The sequence below is a fragment of the Cavia porcellus genome, unplaced genomic scaffold, assembly GCF_034190915.1.
Source record: "Cavia porcellus strain 051 isolate PalLab524CR breed Dunkin Hartley unplaced genomic scaffold, mCavPor4.1 scaffold_19, whole genome shotgun sequence".
NCBI classification, from domain to species: Eukaryota; Metazoa; Chordata; class Mammalia; order Rodentia; family Caviidae; genus Cavia; species Cavia porcellus.
The window spans coordinates 66,761,099-66,787,078 of NW_026947502.1; the positions used below are offsets into that span (position 1 = coordinate 66,761,099).

General features: G+C 45.1%; 1 protein-coding gene across 1 annotated transcript in view; it reads left to right on the top strand.

Moving 5' to 3' along the window:
- Cacna1c (calcium voltage-gated channel subunit alpha1 C) overlaps window positions 1–25,980 on the top strand; it is a gene marked incomplete at its 5' end in the record, with an annotated part of 685,364 nt that overhangs the window by 123,325 nt on the left and 536,059 nt on the right. The window contains 2 exon segments of the mRNA NM_001172923.1: window positions 6,772–7,093; window positions 11,311–11,416. Coding sequence (NP_001166394.1) covers window positions 6,772–7,093; window positions 11,311–11,416 — 428 coding nt within the window.

The following is a 25,980-nucleotide window of genomic DNA, read 5'->3' on the forward strand; positions in this document are numbered from 1 at the left end:
TATTTAAGGCAGTGTCTGATCGATTGAGTCAGGGAGATCGCCAGAGATGTCCTTGGTCCCTCGCTGTCTCTTGTTAGGGAGCATGTTTGACTTCAGTGGTCATGAGGCCTCCTCATGCGGGGCCTCCCTCTCTTGTGACTGTGTGTGTAGTGGGGTGAGGGCAGAGAAAGGCACAGAGACTCAAGATGTCACTCAAATACTGTGCAACAGCTAAGGCAAGAGGGGACAGATTCAGTCAGATACAAAACATTGTTGACATGTTTAGAAATACCCTCTGGGGTTCACTGTGGCGGGAGGGCTCCCATCTCTCCTGGGCTGTCCTGTGCCCCCTCACTTAGACTGTGGGCAATGCCGGTTTCTCCATCAGCCACTGAGGAAAGATTAGTTTCTCACTTAGTTGCCAAAAGGTTAGACACTGGGCTGAGGATATGGTTCAGTGGTAGAGTGTGCCTAGAATGTGCAAGTAAGTAGTTTTGATCCCTAGTACTGAAAAAAAAAAAAGAGTGTAAGAATGTTAGACACTAAACAAGGATTTATGATTTGCCTGTTGTTTGTTGGAGCTTGAGATCCTTGCACTTTGAAAATAGTCTTTTTTTGTGCAGGGAGGTTATTTCCTGATTAGAAAAATCTACCCACTCATCAACATCTGGGTGAGTTCTTAATTGCCTTTTTAAAAGTGTTTTTTTCTTCACAGTTTAGAATAGCACTTTGTCAGTGGTTTCGCTCGACATTTTGTACCTCATTCTTCACTATGCTCTTCCTGTTATGGCTTCCTCTTCATGTGGACCTGAGTTGTTCCTATGGTAGCCTCCAACCACAGGTGGCTACAGAAGTATAAATTAATCGAAATTAAATAAAATTTAAAATGTATTTCCTGAGTTGTACAAGCTACATTTCAGTGTTCAACAACCACATTTAATTGGTGCCTACCATATTGGATAGCCCAGAATGACAGAATATTTCCATTACTGTAAAAACTATATTGGACGGTGTGTTGCCGTGGGCTGGTATGTCTCTCAGGCTCCCGAACTAACAGAAATTGCCGTAGCAATTTTAAGAGGAAAGATACTTACAGCAGGCATTTAAGGGCTTATGGAGTAATCAGAAGAATTGGGAGAGCAGGCTGTCGGCTGGGCTTGCAGGAGTGACCCCCGTACAGTGCCACAGCGCAGGCCAGGGGAACTGACTGGTGCAGTTGTGAAGCCGGAGGGTCTGAAACCACAGTGCCAACAGCTCGCTCCAGTAGCACACTCCTTGTCGATGATCCAGGGCAGTTCCCTGCCAACTCTGTACTAGTAAAATAGATATCTGCTCCACCTAACTTAGTTTCATTTCAGTTCTTTGTTCACCAATTCCAAAGTTGTAGCAGGAATCCTAAGTATGAAGGAGACTGGTGGTGTTTTAGCTTTTTGTCCACCCAGGAAGGCACAGGAGAAAGAAGTTGGAGGGACTTTGAGCTTGCAGTCTACCATTATCTGCTGCCATGTGGAGGATCATGCTAAGGCACAGTGGGTCCTTCTGTGGATGAATATCTGTGGCCTTGAGATGGAAAGAACTTCGAGTTAGCTTCTGAAAGCAAGAAACAGTGTCTTTCTGTGTGTGTTTTTCCCAGCTCTCTGTGACACAATACATAGGGAAGACAAATGGCTTCCTGCTTTCTAGTCATTGAGCTTTTAATGTGTGTCTTCTGTTCCAGGTTGGTTGCTATGCTCTTAAAGGGAATGTAGTCCAGGAATGTAGTCCCTTGTCACCATGGTGGAATGACAGCCAGCCAGAACTAAACGGGCTTCTGCTGTCAACCTGGGTAGCGCCCTGGCCTGAGAGAGAGAGAGAGCATTGCCTTTTCCCTGCAGGACTGGTAGGTAGCCAGGACCTGGAGCAAGTTTATTTGCTGCTTTCTCCTTCGTGACTATGAGTAGCTGCTCCTTGATCTCTCTAAGCCAGTCTGGAGTGTCTCCGTGTGCAAAGAAGCAGCTCATTAGAAATGACCTGCCTCCATGCATGGCAGAGGGCAGTCAGATCAAAGAGAGAGGCTGGCTGTCAAAGCGGGTTGTTAGCCCCATATATTTTCCTATGCCTGTAGTTAATTGATCATCCCTTATGATGCCAAGGGGTTTGAGTACATTTATTTAAGGGTGGCTTGGAAACAGTGAAGTTATGATTTTTGCTTATTTGGGTTGAAAGTTTTAAGGAAGAATCATCAAAGACAAACATGAAGAGTGAAGAGGACTCACTCAGCAAGGAGCAGGTAGAAGAGCATCATAAATACACACAAAGGCACAGTGGCAGGCAAGAACTGGGCACATCTAAGGCATAGAGTGAAGCCCTTGTTGGAACATATTAGAACAGGCTGAGAGGAGTGAATTGAGCACAGGGATACGGGCCTGGGCCAACCTATGCAGGCTTCACAAGCCATGATGCAGAGATTGGATTTTGAAAGCATTTAACCAAGGGAATGACAGGGCCTGATTTATGATTCATATTTCTAAAAGGTCACTTTAGCTGCTGCATGGAGATTGGAGTGGGAACAGACAAGACTGGAAATAAGAGAAATGTCAGGGGGCTACTACAGCATTTCTGGGCAAGAAATGGATGGTGGCCTGGAGAAGGGTGGTGGCATGGCAGATGGAAATTGTTACTCACACTCTTTCCTCAGAGCTTCTCCCCCCGTACAAAATCCAAGAAGAAAGTAGAAGAACCTGATGCTTAAGAATAAACCTGTTCTGGAAGGCACAGATGGATAGACTCCAGCAGAGTTGTATCTGAAGATCACTTGTAGTTCACTTTTGTGTTATTCTGCTTTCCATCACTGTGACAAAATATCCAAGATCAGAACTTTATAAAGAGAAAAGTTTTATTTTGGCTCATAGATTTGGAGATCTCAGTCTATGGTTGGTTGACCTCATGGCTTTTGGGCTTGTGGGAAGGTAGCACATCCTGGTATGGGCCATGTACCTGAGCAAATCATTTATCCCTTCAACTCATGGCAGTGGTGAAGCAAAAGAGACAAGGGTCTTAATGTCCTCTCAAGAACACATCCTTGATAACCTGTCTTTTTCTTACTGTGTCCCACCTCCCAAACGTCCTGCCACCTTCTAATTGCACTACGAGCTGGGACAAAGTGTTCAATATATGGGCCGTGCAGAGTATAGAATCCTTCATCTTTATGATGATATCATTATTGTTATAGACTTAGCAAATAATGTTGACCATCGGGGGTGACCTCTGATCAGGTGCATGAAGGAGATGGAGGAAAGAAAAAGTCAGCCTTTTCTTCCCTGAACACCTTCTAGCTCCCCAACACTGAACATCACTCCCAGTGATACTATGGAAGCAGATGCTCCTGGCTCCTGACTTAGACTCCTCAGGAAACCCTTGTGAAGCAGAAGGCCATGAAGATGACCAGTGTGTGGGGGTCTTTGTCCTCATTCTGATCCCTCTGAGAAGCAACAGCACCTGTGTACAGGAGAAGGGAGCTGCAGCTGTCTTCAGGAGACCTGAACCATTTGGCAAATGGAAGTTATCTTTTTATGTCCTGGAAAGGAGTCACCACTGTGAGCGCCCAGCTGTTTGTGAGTGGCCTGATCTGCTGAGCTGCTGCTGTGAGACTCAGTTAGAAACAAGAGGATCGGTGGAAATAACCTGACGAGGCAGGAGCCAGAGAGACTTAAATGGTGTCGCCTTTTCAGCTGGCATCCAGGAGACAGTTTTGAATCAGCTTTATAATTTGAAAAATTTTCTCTTTGCATTGGGTGGCGATTTCAAGCTAACAGAAGTCATCAGGGATAGTTCTTCCTGCCCATAGCGCTATTCTAGATTTAGAACCTTTGTGCCAAGGATAGATTTTCCCACTCCTGGGATTCTGGAATAACTGTGTCCCTTGGGGATGACCAAACCACAGAAATTTAGATTTGGGGGAGAAGTCATCCCATGGGTGGGGAAAGACTTAGAGAAGGGGAGGCTAAACTGGCCTAGAGATTTAGCCCTTGAGGAGACTGGCCATGAGCGGTCACACATGTCTTACCCGTCTCTGGCTGTGTTTTTACTGCGGCAGTGTCCTTGGTCACATCAAAGGGCTGTAAAAATGCTTAGAGATATATGGGCCAAAACACTGAGGGTCATTTTCTTATCCCCTGCCACGGAGAAGTTGATGTTCCCCTTTTCCCGAAGGGGCTATTCTTATATGCTTTCTCCAGATGGTGTACTCCAGAGAAATCCTTGTGTTCTGGGAACAGTTCACAATATAAATAAGGTCCCCTGTGGAGTGCAGTGGGGGCGGGCTCAGAAGTTAGCCTCTCAAGACCTAGCACTCAGAATTGCCACGAGGCTCTGCAGAGGTGGCCACCATTTTGTTCATGCACAGGGTACACAGGATGCGTAGACTTGACACATCCTTTCTGTGGATGGATTCTCAGACCCAGTGCTTCTTCCCCTCTTCTCGTGTGCTGTCCAGGGATTCCTGGGACAGCTGGGCTTTTGGAGCTGACAGCTTATATGAGAGTGGGAGATAAAGGCCAATGCCCAGGAATGAGTGCAAAGATTAGAGTTTGCACATGGCAGCCCCTCTGTGGTCTCATGGCTTCATCTTGTGGAGAGAAGGGATCAGATATCTAAGTTAACAATGAACATGCTCATTTCTGACTCTCCAACTTGCACATGACCATCCAATCTCTGCTTATGTGAAGCCAATCTAATAATTCCTCCATGTACACTATATTCCATTGCTTCTGCTCCTCTCAAGTGTGAGGCTAGTAGCAGGGAGACATGGCTGATTTTAAACTATGTGAAGGAAGAAAAGTTAGTCCAGAGGCTAAAATAGGCTATTCAATTTTGTCAGTGCCAAGTAGTCTAGGAAAGACAAATTATATACTACAGACTTAACAGAGCAAGGTTAAGAGTTCTGGTCTTGTTTGGTGAAGCAAATACGATAGACCTCTTTGGACTTGGTTACCCCAGCGTGGCAGATAGAAATGGGAATGTGTTCTACCCACATCCACCCTGGAGGCTCCTGAGGATCACTGTGGGGACTGTTGGTGTCTCGGATGGTGTCCTAAGAAGATCTTACTGAATCTATAGGATGTTCTTGGAAGTGCAGCTCCTTCCATCTCAATGCCCGTAAGCCAGAAGCATGTGTACATTATGTATCACCATACATGTGAGCACACGTGTGCATGCATGGGGAGTGGATGTGTGTGTGTGTGTGTGTGTGTGTGTGTGTGTGTGTGTGTGTGAGTGAGGAGGCAGGAGTATAGTCTGCCAGTTCACTGTGAGTCCTGTGTACTGCAGAAATCTTCCATTGTCTCATTTCGTGACCTTTAGTGAGTCATATGCTCCTTTGTTTCTTATGTGTTAAGTGGAGACACTCATCTTGCTGCTTATTAAAGCAGTTCTTACGTTTATTAATTCAGATCCACTCTTTTAGTTTTTCCCTGTGGGGTCTTCTAAGAAAGGTTAGGGTTCTTAGCCTTCTTGGGGACTATCTCACTTTATTCTTATGATCCATCCACGCAGTGAATACAGGGAGGACTGTGACAAGAAATGTGGAAGAGGAAATTTTTCAGTAGAGGAAATATCTGGTTCTCGATGAGCCTAGTGAATGTGGTTTACCTTGGGGGTGTGGAGCTGCCTGGACAAAAGGAGAAGGGTGAAGGGCGTATATGGTGAGAGGAGGTCTGTGTCACGTTGCAAATATGCACGTGGCCATGAACTGGGTATAGTAGACACAACTTTCCGGGCTCTGGAGAGTAGGGTGGAGCTCTAATGTCACAGGGACCAGATGGCAACAGTGTAGGAGGCAGCTGGCCAGCTGGTAGCAGAGAAGACCTGATGTGCTCAGCTTGGTCTCTGGCATGGGTGCTGAAAATGTAGCATCTGTGTGTTTACCATCCCCTACCCTCAGTGCCCATGGTAAGCATCACTAATTTATCATGATGTGCTTTCCTGTTGTACTCGGAATCCTTTAAGTACAGCATTGTAGACAGTGATGTCAATCAGATGGCGTAGAGTTGAAACTTATTTTTGGTTGTTCATTATGATAGAGAGGACACACTTTGGGGCCTGTAAAAATGACAGCTCAGCCAGATACAAGGTTTGGACCCGGAGCAAGCACGTTAGTCAGGTTTTTTTGGTTGCACAGGACAGAGACCCTACTTGAATGAACATAGTTGTAAGTTATGTAAACCACTCTGTCATCACAGTGGGTAGAGGAAATGGCCTGGAGAGGGGAGGCTCTGGTGATTCTGAGGCATGGTCCTCTCGGAGGCCACATCTGTCTCATCTCCCTGTGGTTGAATAGGGCTAACTTCAGGCATGGCTAAATGCACGAATCCCATGATACTGAGTTTCTTTCTCTCTGGGACAGACCCTCAGGATGAAAATGTTCTGACTGGCTGTATTAGGGTTCTTCAGAGGAAAAGGAAGAACCCTAATATAGCCAGAATCAGTGGAATATACATACACACGAGAGAGAGAGAGAGAGAGAGAGAGAGAGAGAGAGAGAGAGAGAGAGAGAGAGAGAGAGAGAGAATTTATTAGATTGGCTTGCATGACGAGAACCTAATGACCATGTGCAAGTTAGAGAGCCAGAAAGGCCCTTGCACCTTGTAACACACATATCTCATCCTTTGCCTTCCTTGGATGAGGTTGTGAGGCCAGAGAGGGGAGTGACATGTGCTTGAAATAAGAGTTTATAAAATTGTCTGGAATCCAAAGCATGTCCCATGTGCTTATGTTTTCAATCTGATAATTGTCCTCTCTCTTCTCTCGTTGCAGGTTCCAACTATGGCAGCCCACGCCCAGCTCATGCCAACATGAATGCCAATGCGGCTGCAGGGCTGGCCCCTGAGCACATCCCCACCCCGGGGGCAGCCCTATCCTGGCAGGCAGCCATCGATGCGGCCCGGCAGGCCAAGCTGATGGGCAGTGCTGGAAATACCACCATCTCCACTGTCAGCTCTACACAGCGGAAGCGGCAGCAGTATGGGAAACCTAAGAAGCAGAGTGGCACAACTGCCACGCGGCCGCCTCGGGCCCTGCTCTGCCTAACTCTGAAGAACCCTATCCGGAGAGCATGCATCAGCATTGTTGAATGGAAATATCCTTTATGCTCTAGCCTGGGCAGGGGACTTCTGGTCCTTGGGGTTTCAGAACCAGGAGGCTGTATGGGTGGCGCTGAGTTCTGAGTCTAAGACTGATTGCAGTTGCGTCTGTGAGGCTTGTGAAAATGCAGAGTTCTAAGCCCTAACCCAGACTTGATCTTCTGAATTCCTGGGAAAGGACCCAGGAATCTGCTTGCATAACAAGCTACCCAATTTTTCTTCCCAGGACACTGTATATAGATTGAGCATCCCCAGTCCGAAAAAATCTGAGGTCTGAATTACTCCAAAACCTGAAACTTTTGAGAGATAACATGATGTCACAAGTGAAAAATTACCCACTTGCCCCATTGTGACAGGTTGTGGTCAAAACAGTCACACAAAATATATCCTATAAAAAAATTACCATCAGCTTAAATATACAAGGTGCATGAGAAACAAAGAAATTTCAGATTTAGACTTGAGCTGCATTCCCAAGATTTCTTGTTATATGCATTATGTGCAGATACTTTTTAAAAATCCCAAATTTGAAACATTTCTGGTCCTTAGCATTTCAGGGTAGGAATACTCAACTCATAATAAGCAACTCTGGGGAAAATAAACACAATAGGTTCCGAAGTATCATCTTACACACCTGAGCTTGCCTGGGATCCACTTATGTGATTGTGAGCAGTCATTACAAGATGCTTCATAGTGGTTTTCTCTCCCGTTTTATGACGGTGGGATGCAGGCACCTAGGAGATGTAAGGGAGTGTAGCCGTCAGTGGCCCTGGTTCTTGCTTGTGGTCTGAGAACTCAGCCTTGACTACATATTAGAATCACCTGGAAAATTTTAACAAACTCTTAACTCCTGAGTGTCACCTATGGATTTTGAAAATCTCTCCAAGTGAGTCTAAAGTATAGCTGAACTGGAAACATTGATCTGGAGTCTTAAGACACAGATCCACTGTGTATATAGAGAAACTAATGAAAGAGTTCCTTCAGACAAAGTAACAGGGGTGGGTTCTCACTTTGCAAATACAAGGCTCTTAAATCATCCAAGCGTCATGGAGCCAAGAGAAAACTTTAAAGCTCTGTATAGGTCCAGCCATGACTTCCTCAAGGGGTGACTTTTCCCTCAAGACTTCCCAGGGTTATATGGTGGGTATAGACAGTGCTAGAAACTAGGGCGTTGGTGCTGGACATTATTATAATAAAGATTCATTCGGGGAGGGCCACCAGGTCTCTTAACTTGGTGATCTGGGTGGAGGTTAGATCCCATTAATAAGTTTCTAGGGAAATATTTTAAAATGTTGCATAATGGTTGGAAGGTAAAAGATGATCCGGGAATAAAAGAAAGCTTCTGTTGAGCAAGCAGTGTCCATCTTATGAAAGTTTGAGCCTTTCAACATAGAAGTAACTTTAAGAGCAGTGAGGCCTAGAAAATTAAACAAAACAAAACAAAACAAAACTTCCCCTAAATCACACAGCTGGCAATTGACAGAGCTGAGTTTCAAATCCAGATTCTGCAGTATCCAGAATCCATGTACTTCTCACCCTTGCTTATAGTACTACGTGGTACACATGAGACGAGGTAGGGAGTAGATAGTCACTAGTAGAACTAGATGGGTAGTAGGGTGAGTGTTGAGAGTGTGTACCCCAGCTCTGCTGGAATGCAGGGGCCCCGGGAACTCATTGCATGGTGCTGCAGCTGCCTGTCCTGTGGGAAGTTGCTCTCCACCTGAAAAAGGGGATGTGGACCCAGCCTCAGCACTGCTGGTTGGGTGGCCTTTCCACATCACCTAGGAAGGATAGCTGGACAGGCAGGAAGATACCTGGTGTTATCTTCCTTTCTTCAAAAAATAGAATTTGATACCGTCATTAGGAAGGCAGTTTAAAAAATGATCTGTTTTTCCCAGCATAGACAGAGCATATCCAGGTCTTAACTGGATTCTTCCCTGCTTTTTTAACAGATAGTCTTCTCCCTTACCTGATTGATGTCTTTATACCTGATTGATATCTTCCCCACATTTGCTGGATGCTTTTTAGCTATGATGGGCAGGTAGCCTGGTGCTGGGCGAGTGCAACTGACAATTGCAGGCTTAGCTACCCCCACTTTGGTGGAGGCAGTGAGTTGATATTTTGCCAAATGGGTGCTCATGCAGTCTGGCTCAGTAGATCTGTGCTCCCCTGGCGGGGAGGGCATAGAGTAGGACATGATAAGAGTGAAACCGACAAGTTCCCAGCTGAGTGTTACATTCCTGAGCAGGTGGGTATAGATTTAGGAAGGAAGAGGTGCTACAGTCAGAGGGCTGAAGGAACTGGCTTCTTAAATGTGCTCTAGATGACCTCAATATGGATCAGTATCAGGCAGTTCTCAAAAATTCAGACTCTGGAATCCGACTTCCTGAATTTGGATCCTATTCCACCACTAGTTCTGTGATTTTGGGCAAGTTAACGTGTAGCCTTACTGTGTCTCAGTATGCCTCTTTAGCAGTGGGGTAGTAACTTTTCCATGCCGGGTGGTTGCGTAGTGTAGTTAAAACAATGCCTGGCACTAGGTAGGCTCTTACTGAATGTTAGCCTTTGTCCTTACTGTCCCATCTCCATCACCAGCATCTCTGTCACATCCTTACCATTGATTTTTTGACCAACTCAAAGCCAGCATGATGCAAAATATTGGTCAGTGGATCTGGGTTCTGGTCTTGGCTCTATTCTTTGCCAGATTGGAATCTTGTACAGACTGTTTTATTATCCATATTGGTAACATGTACAGGTTGGACAGGTCTGTAGTCTGCTGTCTTTTAAATGTCCAGGCTCACATACCACCTTTTATGAGGCTTGCAAGGTGAATGGATTCTCAGTGATACCAAGTGCTGTGGGGGTCCTATCATTAAGGTGGTCGTTCAGATCCTCCCAGGTTCAGGAAGGTGTGACCTCAGCAGTGCTGCATGTGAAATCAAGCCAGAAGCTGTCTATAGTGGTTGGTAAGTGCTGTACTAGGTGGCTAGGAAGTCTGGGTGCTAGTCCCAGCTGATCAGTTATCCTGTATGGGGCATTGGGAAGATTTCTCAAGTCTCTCTAGATCTCACAGGTTTAGACCAGAAAATCTCCAAAGTCTCTTCCTGCTCCAACATTTTTATCCTTGTGATTTCATTATTTCCTGGGAGAGCTAAATTGGTCCCTTTGTGCAGCAATTTCCATCCCCTCTTTCTCTTCCTTCTTTCGTTAGACTTCATGAATGACACTGGACGTGTGGCAGTGGGGAAAGGTGGGTGAGGAAGGAACTGGAAGGGCACAAATTAGACTCTTCCTGTAAAGAGCCGTCTGGCCCTCCAGCTGCAGGTACGGGGCAGGCCTCATTGGAAGAGTGCTATCACGTTAGTTCATCGCCTCTGGAGGGTGCATGCAGCCCTGCTGTTCTGACTGAGACATCAGGTGTGGCACCTTCCGTGCACTGATCACTGAACCTACTCTGGGCTGGTTCTCTACAGCCCAGGGTCATCAGCGTAAAAGTTGGGAGGAGCAGCAGAGCCTAGCCTATGGAAGGCAGAACCAGAACCTCTGGAGAACCAGACGAAGGGAAATGGTTGCCCTTCTCTAAACATGCAACACACTCTGGGGGATCCTGAGCCACCTGGCCAGGCTTCCGGCCCTCTGGAAGCTGTCAAAGAGTGAAACAGAAGAAGGAGGAGAAAGAGAAGGAGAACTAGAAGTAGAAGAAAAAACCCTTCCTAACCTTACTTTGAACGAGTAAAGAGTAAAGTCTCCAAATTTCAATGGAAAATATGAAAGGTCATTTCGTTTTGAAACTCCTTTTTACTGCTCTCCTGTCTTAGATGCATTTGGGTCCCCAGGTGGTGGCTGTGCCAAAGTGGGGTGCTGGGGAGTCCTGCCTGAGGCAGGCACTGTTCAGTAAAAGCTACGCTAAGCATGCATGAGGGAAAATGAAGTCAAACACAATCTAAATAAATAAAAGAAGGGGAAAAAAGTTTTTAGAAATCTATGTTTACTCTGGCACGCGACTGGCCTCCACTGCTTTTGACATATTAGGAAAAATTTTGGCGGGGCCCCACGAGAAGCACTTAAAAAGGCATATGTTTCTTCTCAGAATACAAGGGGCTTGGAATGCATTGTTTAAACAAAATTCTTACCGATCTTTGATTCATTTAAAAATAATATGTAGATATGTGTTTGTTTCACTTGTGCTTATGGCTTCCTTAACTCCCTTCCTCAGACCATTTGAAATAATTATTTTACTGACTATTTTTGCCAATTGTGTGGCCTTAGCAATCTATATTCCCTTTCCAGAAGATGATTCCAACGCTACCAATTCCAACCTGGTAAGTCCTCAAGTCTACATTTCTTACTAGCTGGTGGAGGACTGAGTTCTAGTCTCAGGGATTTGAGTTGGAATGTGCAGGAGGAATGAGATGAGTTTGACCCAGACCAAAGAGCTGTGGAGCTGCATCTTGAGCGCCATTTTGCTCTTTATTCAAATTGGCACTTGTGTTATCATTGCCTGTCTTCAGAAAGCATGTTCCGGTTAGGTAGTACCGAAGAGTGTGCATGTGCTTGTGTGTGTGTGTGCGTGTGTGTTGAGTTGTAGATTCTGTGTATGTTAAAATGCGTTGCCTAGGTTATGAGTGCAGGTGTCTGCCGAAGTGAACGTTTATTCGTGGATTCTTGGCTTATGTATTTGCAGTGGCTCTGTTCCACTGGTAGGGTTTGCTCATGGGATCTGCAGCATCTCTCTGCATGATTGCATGATAAATAATTTCTAGGAAGCTTTTAGGAAAGTTTGCTTTTGCAGCCAAGATGTATTATTGAGTTAAAAAGGTTTTATTTTCTTGGGGAAGGCGGCTTTCCATTTGGATTGCAGAGGCCAATGCTGGCAATTTGGGGTTAGGATTTGTCCATGGAAAAAAGTGGAGAGTGTGTTTACTTTTGGCTGAGCATGAAGTCATCACAAATACAGAGGCCTTCACTCTGTCTGGGCATATGAGGAAAAGAGCTCTGAAATGTTGTTGGCAAAATTAAGACACTCTGGGATGCCTCTGCCTCTGGAATGCACAGAAAAATCTTGTCCTTCCCTTGCTCTGTGAAGACAACATTGCTTTTCATGTGCCATTTTGGTCACCAAAGTCACCATCTTTCCCTGGTGGTCAGCACCTCTCTGCAGTGAGCCAGGTGGAGTTCAGATGAGACTGATTGTAGAAGAAACAGGGGTTTGAAGATTCTACTTTCATGCCTGCCACCACTGATAAACTGAGTTGGTAATTCTTTTGTCTGTAACACTGAACATTTCCTTTGGCTCCTTTGGTAAATAAACCTCACATACATTTTAAGCTTCTCTGCCATTTTCGTATAAGCTACACACCCATCTGGGGGACGGTGTTTGGTGCCCGCAGGACAGCTGTGTCTCGTGGCTCAGCATGGGCTGCATGCTGGGGACAGGTCCCAAAGGTGGTGGCACAGCTGAGCCGAGTGTACTGGGCAGTGAGCGCTGAGGAATAATAGGGCTGGAGTCAGCCTGGAGTGTTCATTGTAGTCCTTGAGTCCATCTCAGGTGTGACCTTGTCTTTTAACAAGTGAGAAATCATCATTGCGTCAAAGTCAGTACAAACCAAAGTATCTCCCCAAAGCAGGAATCCTACCCATGGCCTGAATTTCTTCTCTTTGTTTGCCTTCCTCCTCTACTGTGGTCCTTCTGGAACCCCCCTGCAGCGTAGGGTTCAATCTGTTACTCTTTCCAAAGAACCTCTGGTTACAAATAGAATCCATGTCCTGTGCTTAAGGCAGCGTGGTTTTGGGGTCCTCAGGCCCCAGCAGTGGAGGTGGGAAAGCTCTGGCTTATCTTAGGCCCAGAACTGACCACGTAACAGCCTGCACCCCAAGGCTCACAGGAGGCTGAGCAGGGTCCTGGGTTGTTGCCCAGAGGGATCTGGTCTGGCCAAGCCTCGTCAGTCCTGTCCTCTGGGAGGTGGAGGGACCAGTGGGAAAGATCAGGGGTCAGCGTGGAACTTCTGGAGGCAGCTGGGTACAGATGACTTTGGAGGGTCAGTGGTTTGTTTGCAATTATTCCCAAAAGTGGTGGAAGTATTCCAAAACTAGAATGTTCCAAAAAAAAAAATCACGGGCTTTGGGTACTTACGATGGGTGAATTGTGTGATATATAAATGGTAAATGGTACCTTACTACTGCTGTGGATCTGACCCTTCATTCTCTGCATCCCACAGTGACATACCTTCCCTGGGGTAGCAAATGTCCCAACTGAATAGTGGGAGCATGTGGTAATCATGAGAAATTTGAGAACCAACCCTTAAAATCAACAAATAAGCAAAAGCTCACATCAACTAGTAGAGCAGAGGGTTGTTCTGCTCTGTGGAGGTGACCGCTAGAGGTGCTGTGAACTGGCCTGTCCTCTCCCCCTTCTCTGCAGTATCTTATGATGACAAATGCCCCCTTTCAAAGAACTTTGGCCCTTGTTTCTTTGCATCTGCTTCTTGCATCTGCTGGAAATTTTACCAACATTCTATTTTGGGCCTTTTTCTTTTTTTTCTATATCTTTCCTTAGGGAGCTCACCTATGACCTCACGCTAAAACCCCTCTCTAGGTCAGCTGTTCCTAAGACGTCTCTAGCTCTGAGTTCTTCCCACAGGGGTGGTTGACCTGCAGGGCGGGGTGGGGGCCATCGCAGCAACTCCCAAGCCTGCTCTCATGACGTCTTCCCCAGAGCCTCTGCCATGTGGATTCCAGCACTGTGGGGATTTGAAGCAAATGTATGGGTTTTATGGCCTGGCCTAGGAACATATTGTTTTCAAAATTTTCTTCTAGAGGTGCTAACTTTTGGGTTGGGAACTACAAGCCTCAGAGCCAAACTTGAATTGGGCAGACCTAAGTTAAGATCTTGGCTTTGCCATGTTGTTGCCTGGGACCTGAATCTGAAGCAGTTTAGTTTTTCTAAACCTCAGTCTCCAGACTGTCTTAAGGTTACCTCACCTTGGAGGAGCCTGGGAACAGCAAGCCAGAGGGTGACCCGAAAGGGTCAAGCATGGTAGTGGCGTGTAGTGATCTGGGCCAGGGTGTCCTTCAGAGGCCTCCACGAACAGTCCCCATGAGGAGCTCACCCTGTCTTCTGCCACAGGCAGCGGGTCCCCAGATTAATGCAGGCACCCTGCTGCTCCCGCCTTCTCTTCCGTGTGCCCATCTGGGTGGCCCTACAGTGTGATTTTTTTTTTTTGTCTTTTTCGTTTTTACTGGTACCGGGGATCGAACTCACAACTGCTTGCTTGCAAGGAAGGCGCTTTTATTTATTTAAGAGAAAAAAAGACACAGAAAAGAAAAACAAAGAACAAAAGAGACAAACAACAAAAACAAACCAAAACAGTCACAGTACAGGTTTTCAAAACAAGATGATAAGAATTTAACAGTGTTTGTAATGCTGCATATTATTATCTTCAAAAGGATTACTTAGATTACCAGATATAGATGTGTAAAATTGATCTATTCATGAGTATTAACTGTTCTTTGCCAGGAACTACTGCAATTAGTAATATACTAATTTTTGCTAACTATATAGCCACACATACACACACACACAAGCACACAAATTATGACTTTTTCCTTTTTCCTTCCTTCCTTCTTCCTTCCCCCTTTCCCAGTTACTTTTGTATTCAAGAAATTTCTTACCCTTAAACAATATTTATTGTACATTTTGGATCATAATTGCTCTTTTAGTTTCTTACACTAGGAGTCAATATGGTATTTACACATATGAGTTTTATTTATTTCACTTATGAGTATGGTCTCAAGTCATGTCGATTTACTTATAAAAGTCTCAATGCAATCTTTCCTTATCATTGGGTAGTACTCCATTGTACAAAAATACTACATCTTTTTATCCATTCCTCAGTCGATGGGCACTTGGGTTGTTTCCAAGATTTAGCTGTTACAAATTGTGCTGCTATAAACATGGGTGCACATATATCGCTGTGGTGTGAGGTTTTCAATTCTTCTTGGAAAACGGCCAGAAGTGGGAAAATGGTCGAATGGAACTTCTAATCCTAGCTGTTTGAGGAATCTCCACACTGATTTCCACAGTGGTTGTACCAGCCTACCCTCCCACCCACAGTGTAGAAGAGTTTCTTTTTCCCCACAGACCCTCCTGTATTTGTTATTGGTTGATTTATGGATTTTGGCCATTCTTTCTGGAATGAGATAATATCTCAGTGTTGTTTTAATTTGCATTTCTCAAATGACCAATGGTGCTGAACATTTTTTCACTTTTTTTTTTTTTTTTGCTGTTTTTATTTCTTCGTCTGAGAACTGCGTATTCATCTCAGATGCCCACTTTTGATTGTGTCTTTGAATTTTGGGGACCTGATTTTTAAAAATTCTTTGTATGTTCCACATAGAAGTCTATTGTCTGAGGGACAGTTGGCTAAGATATTTTCCCAATTTGTGGGTTTTCTTTTCACTCCATTGGAGATTTCTTTTGAATGGAAAAACTTTTAATAAGGCAAAATTCCAGTTGTTGATTCTGGGAAGTATTTCCCTCATGTGCAGTTTGGTTTTTGTTTATGAACTCTCTGCCTACCACTATGTCGTCAAGATTTCTGCCTGCTTTGTTTTCCCAGAAGATTATTTCTGTTTTAATACTTTGTAAATATTTAATATTTGATCCATTTTTATATCAGTTTAATGCATGGTGATAGCCTTGAGTCTAGTTTTAGTTTCTGGCATATGGAAAGCAGTTTTTCCAGCACCAGTTATTAAAGTGACTATCTTTCTTCCAGCGAACATGTTTGGCCTCTTTGTCAAAAATGAGGTGGCTTGAGTGTGTTTGTAGTTGTGGCTGTATCTAATTTATTCCATTGATCTTCAGGTCTGTTTTTATTTCAGTATCATGCTGATTTTATCACAGTAGCTTTGTAGTATATTTTCAAGTCAGGGATTGCCTTGCCTTTGTTGCCCATAATTGCCTTTGCTATTCCAGATTTTTTCTGGTTCCAGATGAATTTTAGAATGATTTCTCTAGATCTGTGAGGTGTGAAAATAGTGTTTTGATTGGAATTGTATTAAATCCGTGTAACAATTTTGAGAGAAAGGCCATTTTCACAATGTTTGTTCTTTCTATCCATGAACAGGGAATGCCTTTCCATTTTCTGAAATCTTCAATTTCCTTTTTCAGAGTAATGTAATTTTCAGTGTTTAGATCTTTTACTTCCTTTGTTAGGCTGACTCCTAAGTATTTCATTTTTTGGATGTGATAGTGAAAGGTGTGGTTTCTGTTATTTCTCTCTCAGTGAGAGTTTGTTGTTCTTGTACAGGAATGCTATTGATTTTTGAGTGTTGACATTGTATACAGCTACATTACTTAATTTGGTTATTACATCCAGAAATCTTTCAATGGAGTTTTGAGTGTCTTCTGTGTAGAGTATCTCATGATCAGCAAGTAATAATTTAATTTCTTCCTTTACTATCCTTATTACTTTTATTTCTCTAATTACTCTGGTTGATGTTTTCATAACTGTATTGAATAGGAGTGGTGATAATAGGCATCTTTGTCTTGTTCCTGATTTTAGGTTGAAAGTTTTCAGTTTTTGGCCATTTAGTAAGATATTGGCTCTTGGTTTATCATATATGGTTTTTATCAGATTGAGGTAAAGACCATCTATTCCGATTTTCCATAGGATTTTTATCATGATTGAGTGTTGAATTTTGTCAAAAGCTTTTTCTGCATCTATTGAGATGATCATGTGATTCTTGTCTTTGTCTCTGTTTTATGTGATGTATCATGTTTATTGATTTGCATATGTTGAACCACCCCTATATTCCTGGGATGAATCCCACTTGATCATGGTATATAATCTTGAGCCACATCTTTTTTATCCATTCCTCAGTTGATGGGCATTTGTGTTGTTTTCAGATTTAGCTATTACAAATTGTGCTTCTATAAACATGTGTGCACATATATTGCTATTACAACTTTTTTTAAATAGTAAAAAAATTGTCATTTTGGAGCTTTGCTCTGAATTATAACAAAGGAAAGAAGGTGACATGCTTGTAACGCTGGTCCTCAAGCTCTGCAGCATGACAGTCCTATGGTGACTTGTTTAAGGGCATGTTTGCAGGCCCTGCTCTGGACATTCTGATTTTTGAGCCTGCAGTAAGTCTCTGCAGTCTGCATTTTCAGCAAACTCCTCTGGTGATTCTGACCTGATGGGGATCATGCACTGCTCTTTGAGAACAGTGATCTAGCATGTTCTCCATCTTTAGCTCTTTCCACAATCCACTTCTGTCTCCTCACAAGCCCTCTGTAGGATCCAAACAGAAAAATGGCACACAGGTCAAGTGCTGCGAGGTCTCCCGTTCTGTGGGACTTAAGAGCTTGACACAGACTCTGCAAGTTCCTGTCTGTGCTTGCTCCTGATCTCAGCTTCTTTTGCATGACGCTCCCATGAAGTTTCTGCTGGGCCCTTTCTTTTACTGCTCTACTGCATACCCATTTTCTTTTTCTAACACTTTGCTTTCTTTTCTTTTCAAGAGATAAAAAGTATTCTAGAAGAGAACATTATTTTTGAAGTCTTTCCTTCATTATTTAAATAAAAATTTGTTTATGTTATGTTCCTGTAATATATACTTTTGCACCCAGATCTATATCTTTGTTGTCTTTTCTGCATACTAGTGGAGCGTGATGAAAGCTGATCCGTGTTTAGTCACATCTTGGATTGGCAGTGCAATGTACCATGCAGTGCCCCATTTATAACAGAGCAGCTATAATCCATTCTACCAATAGCCTTTGCTCAGAAGGTAAATTGTGTGATGCCTGTTGAACAGACTACCAGCAGGGGGGACCTATTGTGTGTGAAAGATTCCCCATTCTCTGCAAATCCTGAGATCCACAGAGACTTGGCTTGAATTGGAATATTAAGAGAATATATCTGGCATTTGACCTTGTGGAAAGAACAGTGCCACATACTTCCTGGAGCAAGAGCCAAGCTTCAAAGTGGAGGTGGAGAAGGAGAGGGCAGAGACAGACAAGCATTGGTTTGTCTGCTACACTTTCTTTCTTCAGAGGCTCTGGAAGAAGATAGGGGTCCTGCAGAGGGGCAGAGCAAGACTGAGATGAACGAAGCTCAGGGTGTCAGAATTTCCCATAGGTTGCTGGAAGCTGAGGCAACTACAATTGTACTCTAACCCGGTTGTGAAGACTAAATGCACAGGAAATGCATGGGATTGTGTCTGGCATGGGCACACATGTGCTGTCCTTTAGAACTCAAGACCAGAGGCTGTAAGGCACTCCCCTCCCTGGGTCCCTGGGATGACCGAAAGATTGCCACCCAGGCTAGCTGTTGCCTCAGAAGGGTGCAAGAGGAGACCAAAAACCTATCTGTGCTTTCTGGTGCCAGTATTGGCTGTGTGAATGTGAGTTCTCATCTTCATTTTTTTGACTGTGTAGGGAGGGAACCAGAAATGATTTATGTTAGAAGAAGAGCCCCCAGAAGAGCCCTAAGTAGCCTACAGGGATCCCACGTCCCATCCCATAGGAATTTCGAGTCTCTAGTAAGTCAGCTCAGGGATCCAATGGTTTGTTTGGATACTGGGAAGCCCAGTCCAGTGAGAGGGTGACAGAGTGTGGAATGCAGCTGTGGGGAGCCTGTTTTTGGGTGAGAGATTTAGCCTGCACTAATGCATTGAAAAAATGTTTCTTCTACCAAGTGATGTCTCCCTCCAGAGATTCTGAGTAAGCTGATCTGAGTGGGTCCAGAATATAGGCATGTCTTCAGTGCTGTGTGGGGCTAGGGTTGCAGGAATTGGCCTGGAAAGACCAATGGTGCCAGTATTGGCTGTGTGAATGTCCCGTGTGGCTTACCATGTTGCAGACACTGTGCCTCTTCACCACAAGGCTGCTGCTGCCTCCCTGGGAGTTAAGGGCCTCCGACTCTTAGTAGCAGGATGAGGGCGTAGCCTTCCCAGCTCACACCATCACACACAGCTGAAAGAGAGAGATTCTTGGGCACACCCCTTGGCAAAAGCTGCTCCGTAGGTGTGCAGGTGCTGAACACACAGAGGAAACCTTTGCTGAGATCCAGGGCCATCAAGAGGAGGGACTAAACTGGGGTAGGACAGGACATTGTGCAAGGCCAGTACAGGGTAGGGAGGCCAGTGGAGATCACAGATAGGCTTTGCCAGGAGTGTGGCATTTCAAATCAGACGGCAAGCTCCTTGTTGGATTTTTGCTTAATCTAATGGGTATAAACCCTCAGGGTGCCTCGGGCCATTGTTTGACTCAGTGTTTACACATTAAATATTTCAGAGTGGGGAGGAGGCGGTGCTTGAAGTTAGCTGTCTGCTCTGCTCTGCGTTTTCCGATAGATGGGAGGAGAAGAGGTGAACTTTGAAGTCTAAATATGGTGACACCTCTTGCTCCATTTTTACCCATCTTTTTTCATTCTAGGGGGAAAATGTTCCATATAAATTCACTTCTTATGTAAGGGAACCCCTTTCAAGTACCAGGCTCCTTGGCATTTAAGTATATTTGAAGAAAGTAAATGTAAAATAGAGAATAGTAGAATGTAAAATAGAGATCCCTGGATCCTTAAAAGAAAAACACTGAACATATCTAATTCTTTTTGAGGATCCACAGAATCATTAGGATTTTAAATTATTGGACTTCCAATAATACTGTGAAGCTATAAGGATACAAGGGGACCTCAAAGGGTTCTAGAATGCAGTGGTCTGGGAAATGGTTTGGATGTGTCCCATACTCCACCTGTTGGGGTGCCTACCTGCCTTGGTATCCACCTTTTTAACCTGCTGCTTCCCTCATAGAAAATGCATACCCTTGTGCCTTCTACTTACGTGCAAAGTAAGAGTAAATAGATTCTGATTGAGGGACTAATGTATGAATTAAGTGCCTTAGCTTTAATTTATGGATTTTGTGACATTGATTTTGGCTTCTCAGAAGCCCTTTCCCCCTTTATTCCCTTTGTTCTCACTGGTTCGTCTGTGATTGGAATTGTTGGACTTGTGCCTTCCAACTAATAATAACAGCAACAGTAACGTCAACACTTACATTGCTGGCATTGTTCTAAGTACATGACATGTGTTAGCTCATTTAGTCTTTTCAGCAACTCCCCAAGACCTCCATTATAATTATAATCATTCCCTGTATTTACTTACTGATGTTTTAAGTTGACGTATGATAATTATATACATTTATTATAGTCATCCCATTTTTAAGATGAGTGGAGGCACAGGGGAATAAACTAACTTGCCCAAAGTTCACACAGCTATGAGGTAGCAGAGCTGAGCCAGCCCTGGTGAATGGCTTTAAGGTCTGTGCTTGCCACAGCTGCATTATGCAGTCTAACTGAGGGCTAAGAGGGGGGCCACCTGCTTGGAATGTGATGCTCTAGTCCCTGAACCCTCATGAGAGAGCATGCCATCAAAACGATTGTCTTTTTATCAAGGAGCATCACGGGAAGGGCAACAGTTGGACTTGGGAGTGGAAGTCCTCAGGGTAGGCATATCTGTGAGTGTCTTTGGGCACCACCACTGAGCCTCTTGTGTTGCCTTGGGGAATGTGGGCACTGTACATAGAGCAGGCATCGCCATCCACTGCTACCTGAGAGGTGGACGTGGCTTTGAGGCGCATTTTCGCAGAAACCGACAAGTCAAATCAGCTGAGATCCTCAACCACCACACAGGGCCCGAGAATTCTACCAAGTAGACGAGAATCTCTGGCTGGGTGAATCGGGGACTCAAGATCAGAAAAACTGAATGGCCGTCCTTATGGATAGAGTCATTTGAAACCATACTGGGAAGCTACCTGGGATTGTTTGTGAACTTGGAGACTTTTTGAAGTGCCAGTGAATATTTTCCTGGTGGCAAGTCCAGAGGCATTACATATGGGGACTACAACAATACCCAGCCCCAGGAAGCTAGCCCCATGTCTTTTATGTTATAAAAAGGCTGTCCTGTGTCGCTTTTATGGAGTAAGGCCTTTCAGGATGTGTCTGAATTCTCCAGGCCATTTGACATTGCGGAGACATTATAGAGTTGCAGCCTAAATGATGGAGCATATGAGAGGTAGTGAATGAGCTGGACGTTACAGCGCTGGCTTCCAGTTCCATTTCTGTCGCTGACTAGTGGCATGTCCTTGTCACTTACTGGTCTTTAGATTCTTCTGCGGTGAGATAAGGATAATAATAACAACAATTAGTGAGCCATGGCGAGGTCAAATAAGACGATGCATAGAGATGCTCTGAAAAGCACCAAGTGTTATATAAACATAGGGGTTCATGGTGATGGCTATGATTGCTGCTGTTGTTAAAACTAGACAGATATGTTCTGTCTCTGGAAATATTTATTCTGTTTTTCTGGCACATGTCTCTGTGAACCTTTTCCTTCAGCCTCAAGATAACTTATAGATGAAAAGAACTAAAAGCTAAGTTCCAAATTTAGTGCCTGACCTTTCCAAGATGGATGGTGAGCAGTGTGGCTGTAACCTGCTTGCTGCCGAGAGCGGGGCTGGCTGCTGGAGCCCAGGAGAGCCAGGCCGCAGAGGGCCAACTCTTGGAGGCCTGGAGCCTTCCCAGGTGGCACTTGCTTGCTCGCTTACTACTCTTGCCTTCTCTTGGGGTTAGTTCAACTTCAGGATGGCTGAGCATGACTGTTGAGTAATTGCTTCAGCACTCAGCTGAAGGTCTTCCGCGATGGTTGCTGAGACACTGGTGCATCACTGCCGGAAAGCCTCCCGGGGAAAGGTCTTTGCTGGGGATGCTTTGCTGGGGATGCCGGTTTTGACTGGCCCCTTCCCTTCTGTGTTAGTTCCCAACAAGTGGGCTCACCATACTCCACTTGAGCAGCACTGACAGATGGAGAGTGCCTGTGTGGCAGGGAAGTCTGTTCCACCTAAGAGGGCCTCAGTGTTCAGCTCAGTCTGGTAGTTCAGGACTCATTCCCTCAACTCGTGGAGCCTCTGCCCTTTATTCTCAGACTCACACTCAGGGAGGGAAAGCACAACATCAGACAGGCACAGGGAAAAACTCTGTAGGCTGCTGGCATTTGATGTGGTCGCCACCGACACTCAGTGAGGGAGAAGGTGGCCTTCTGCCGGGCCATCAGAACGCACTCCAGGACTCTGCTTATGGTCCCTTTATCACGGTGATAATTCAGGGACGTCACTCGGGGTGGTGTGATTGGGCTGGCAGAGGTCTCAGTGAGCTTTCTCTCCATGGAAGTTCAGTCCTGGCAGGACAAGAAGCTGTCACAAACAGGTGGTGACTCATCCAGCTTGCTGCATGTCCTTGGAGGCGGCCTGCTCCTCTCCAGGCCTCTCAACCTCTGATTCTACAGAGTATCTATATCAAGGGACAGGGATAAGTCCAGTTCACTCAGGGAATACTCTTGGAGGATGAACAGTTTGCAGAATGATGCCAAAGAGCCCCCAGCAGAAAGATCCAATCATGCTCATGGGGTGATTCCTTTGAGATTGCAGATGAGGGGCTCCTGACCACTCTTGATTTGGACTCTGTTCTCAGCACAGTTTCTGAAACCTAAAGAAGGGGGTTCTCAAGAAAGCTTTGTTGAGTGAATAATTGAATGAATATGTGCAGAAGGGTTGTTCATGAGCTGGAGATACTGGTCAGGTGTTTTATGGCTGAAAGAACACCAGTGGAAGAATCAGGAGCCCTCAATCCTGACCTTGCTCTGCTCATGAGTTGCTGAGTGACCTTGGGCAAGTATCTTTGTTCTCTTGACTTCTGTTCAGTTTTCATAATCCAGGAGAGGGTTATGTTTAGATAATTCTTTTACATTGTGCACACTAGTGGCTTTTTGTCTTATACTTAGATCATTGGACTTGAAGTCACTATATCCTTACATGCATTCATTCAGTAACAGCTGATTGCATGGTCCAGGAAAGGTGCTGGGAATAGAAAATGTGCAGGGGTATGGGTAGGTGAAGTCTCTTCCCTCATGGATTTACGTTCTGTAATGTGATCCGTGAACACCTAGGTGAAGTGATAAGCAGATAACTTCAGAACTTTATAAGCACTATAGAGAAGACAGCGAAATATGCTAATGAGGTGGGAGTTATAGGGCAAGGGCAGTTAAGAATGAGTCTCTGAGGAGGTGGTGTCCAAGTGAGATGTGCTGACAAAGGGGCCAGCGTGAGCGAGAGCTGGGGAGGAGCCTCACTGAGTCAGCCAGGCAGGGACTTGGGGCACCTAGAGCACTTTGAGTGAGGTCAAAGGAGGACACGAGTTGAGCTGAGAGTGGGCAGCATGAAGGGCATCATGAGGAGTTTGGGTTTTGTTCCAGGTGTGGTCTGGGCCGGTCCATTAGCCTCTAAAGGTGCAGGAGTGTTTGGAAGAAGGCTTTTGTTGGCAAAGAAAGGTGAGAGCTTCTGCTTCTCTTTAGCATTCCAAGAGTATATTTATATGGTTGCCAGTGGCCTGGGGAGACCTCATGGAGAGAGGAAAACCCTGGAAAGTATCATTTTTGGAAGAGTTCAGTCACAGAAATATGTGCAAGAGACCTGTCAAAATGTATTCGGAACGTGCCGCTGGGTCTTGTGGAGCAGGTTTTCCAGTATTTCCATATACTGTGGTCTCGGTGACCAAGCCCTCACTTACGTGGCTGCTTCTTTTTATTCCAGTTCACAAGAGAAACCTTTCTGGACACCCCATAAGGGACAAATACTCCACAGTATCATTCAGACTTTACCTATGGGTTGCAAGGTACCACAGGGTCAGCCTGCTCAGTAGGGGTCTCTCAGGGAACCTGGCCTGGGCAGTTTGGGCTTTAGGAAGAAAAGGAATGTGGAGGCCAAGCTCTGGACAGGCTAGGTTTCTGTCTTGTGGAAGTACTCAGTTTTGGTCTCCATCCTTCTGGAAGGAGGGTGAAGGCCACCTGCATTTCCTCACTCCTTTGTTGTGGCCCAGCGGTAGTCGACCTGATGAGAGCTGTCATATCCTGGCCCATAGAGGACGGCAGGGACAGGCTCAGCCATGGTGTTGGGGCCAGTGCCCCTTCCTATCCATTTCTTACTTGAGGGGGTTGCTGGCTCCACAGAAGACTCAGGTATACTGAAAGCAGTACTGAGTTCAGAGGCCTCTGGTCTAGTCCAGGGTCAGTCACCTCCTGGAAAAGTGACCATGGTGAGAATGCCCAACATTTGTGAGTGCTGCTAATACTGTAGCTCTGTATCTTACATCCATCACCTGTTTAATCTCCCTGCATCTGGGCACAGTAGAAGGTGATCTTAGGGACTTTGACAGAGAAGGAAGCAGAGAAGAAGCTCCTCACCCGGCGGGGAGGAGCTGTGACCACATCTGGAGACCAAGACCCAGAGCCTACACTCTAGGACTCACCTCTGTGGCTCTGGCAAAGTGGCTTCTGCTGGCTGAGCCTTGGTTTCCTGTTTATAATTTAGGGGTGGTTACATGACCTCTCAAGTTTTTCCTAATGCTGTGTGAATTCTATCCATGCATGCCACAGAATACAAGCCATCGGCAGCACTAAAGTCAGATTAAAAGGGAAGAAAAGAGGACTGATTCAGTGCACAAAAATTATTCTCAGAAATCAATCAAAAAGAGAACAAGTTAAGAAAAAAACATTGGTGCGCCTCCCCTCTTTATGCCCTCTTAAATTTTGTACTTAAAGGACTTTGTTGAGAAGGCCACTAATGTGGGCTTCCCTGGCTTTCGTCAGCTATGGCATCTTGTCATGTTCTGGAGAGCTGTGCTCTGACGCCTCCAGCCCAGTGCTGCCTTCTTTCTGGCTTGGCTTTTTTTTCTCCAGCTCTGCCCCAATACCTGTTTATATGCTGTACGTTGTATCTCTAATTTACTTTTAATTTCTTACAGTTTACTTTTAAGTTGCCTAAAGACACTTGCCTATCTACACCTGTGTGCCCACTGGTTACCAGCAGTGTTTGGAAAGAATACCCAGGGTACCCTAGCATGCTGTGCATCCACGGATGAGCAGCGTGCTGCTCTGTTGCTGTGGTGAGCACCATGGAGCACAGGAGGCGGTTGGGAAGGAAGGAAGAATGCTGACACAGGGAGCATTAAGGGCTCAGCTGAAGGGCTTCGAATGTCGTGTGATTAGTAAGAGGACAGGAAGGCAGCAAAGAGCACAAACTGGTGCATTAGATATTCCCCTGGCAAGAGTGAGGCTTTGGACCATGTGGAGGAAGGGGCAGGACTGACAGCAGGAGTGGAGGGGTCCAGGTAAGGAAGAGTTCCCCACAGGAGGTGCGTCCTTTGTCTAAGGAAAACAGATATTCAGCATCTAATTAAAGTAACTAATCACTCGATAACTGGCCTATGAGATATTTATGTTTTGGGCATGACTACTTATTTTAAATTACTATTTTACTTATGCTGGACAGGTAAACCTCAAACTAACAATCACTTTCTTGCATGGCAGGTAGAGTGAGGGCTGTCTTGTGAAGATGATGATGCTTTTTGGTTATGATTGAAAAAAAAATTTGTGGGGATTAATCAGTGCTTATGGTCTCCCCACCTGGCCCAGGCTAATGTGATTCCTAGCTCAGAAGACTTGAGACTTGCTGAATAAAAGAGGTGAAGAGTGAGGAGGAGATAAGTCTGTGTGGGGCGATAGACCTAAGTGCTGCAAGAGAGGTCCTACTTGTCATCAGGGGCCAGGGAAGGTGCTGGGAGCAAAGGGAGCATAACCTAGGAGGACTGGAGGGAGCAGATTTTCCCCTCTGTGATGTGAGGGCAGGCAAGAGGGCAGCACTGCACCGGGGAGACAGCAGACAGAAAAATCAATCCCCTTACCAAAAGAGGGGTCAGACCTTTAAAAAGGGTGGTTTTACCTGTCATCCTTGCCTAGCGGAGGGTTTTAAATTCTGGGCTGCCAAACTTGT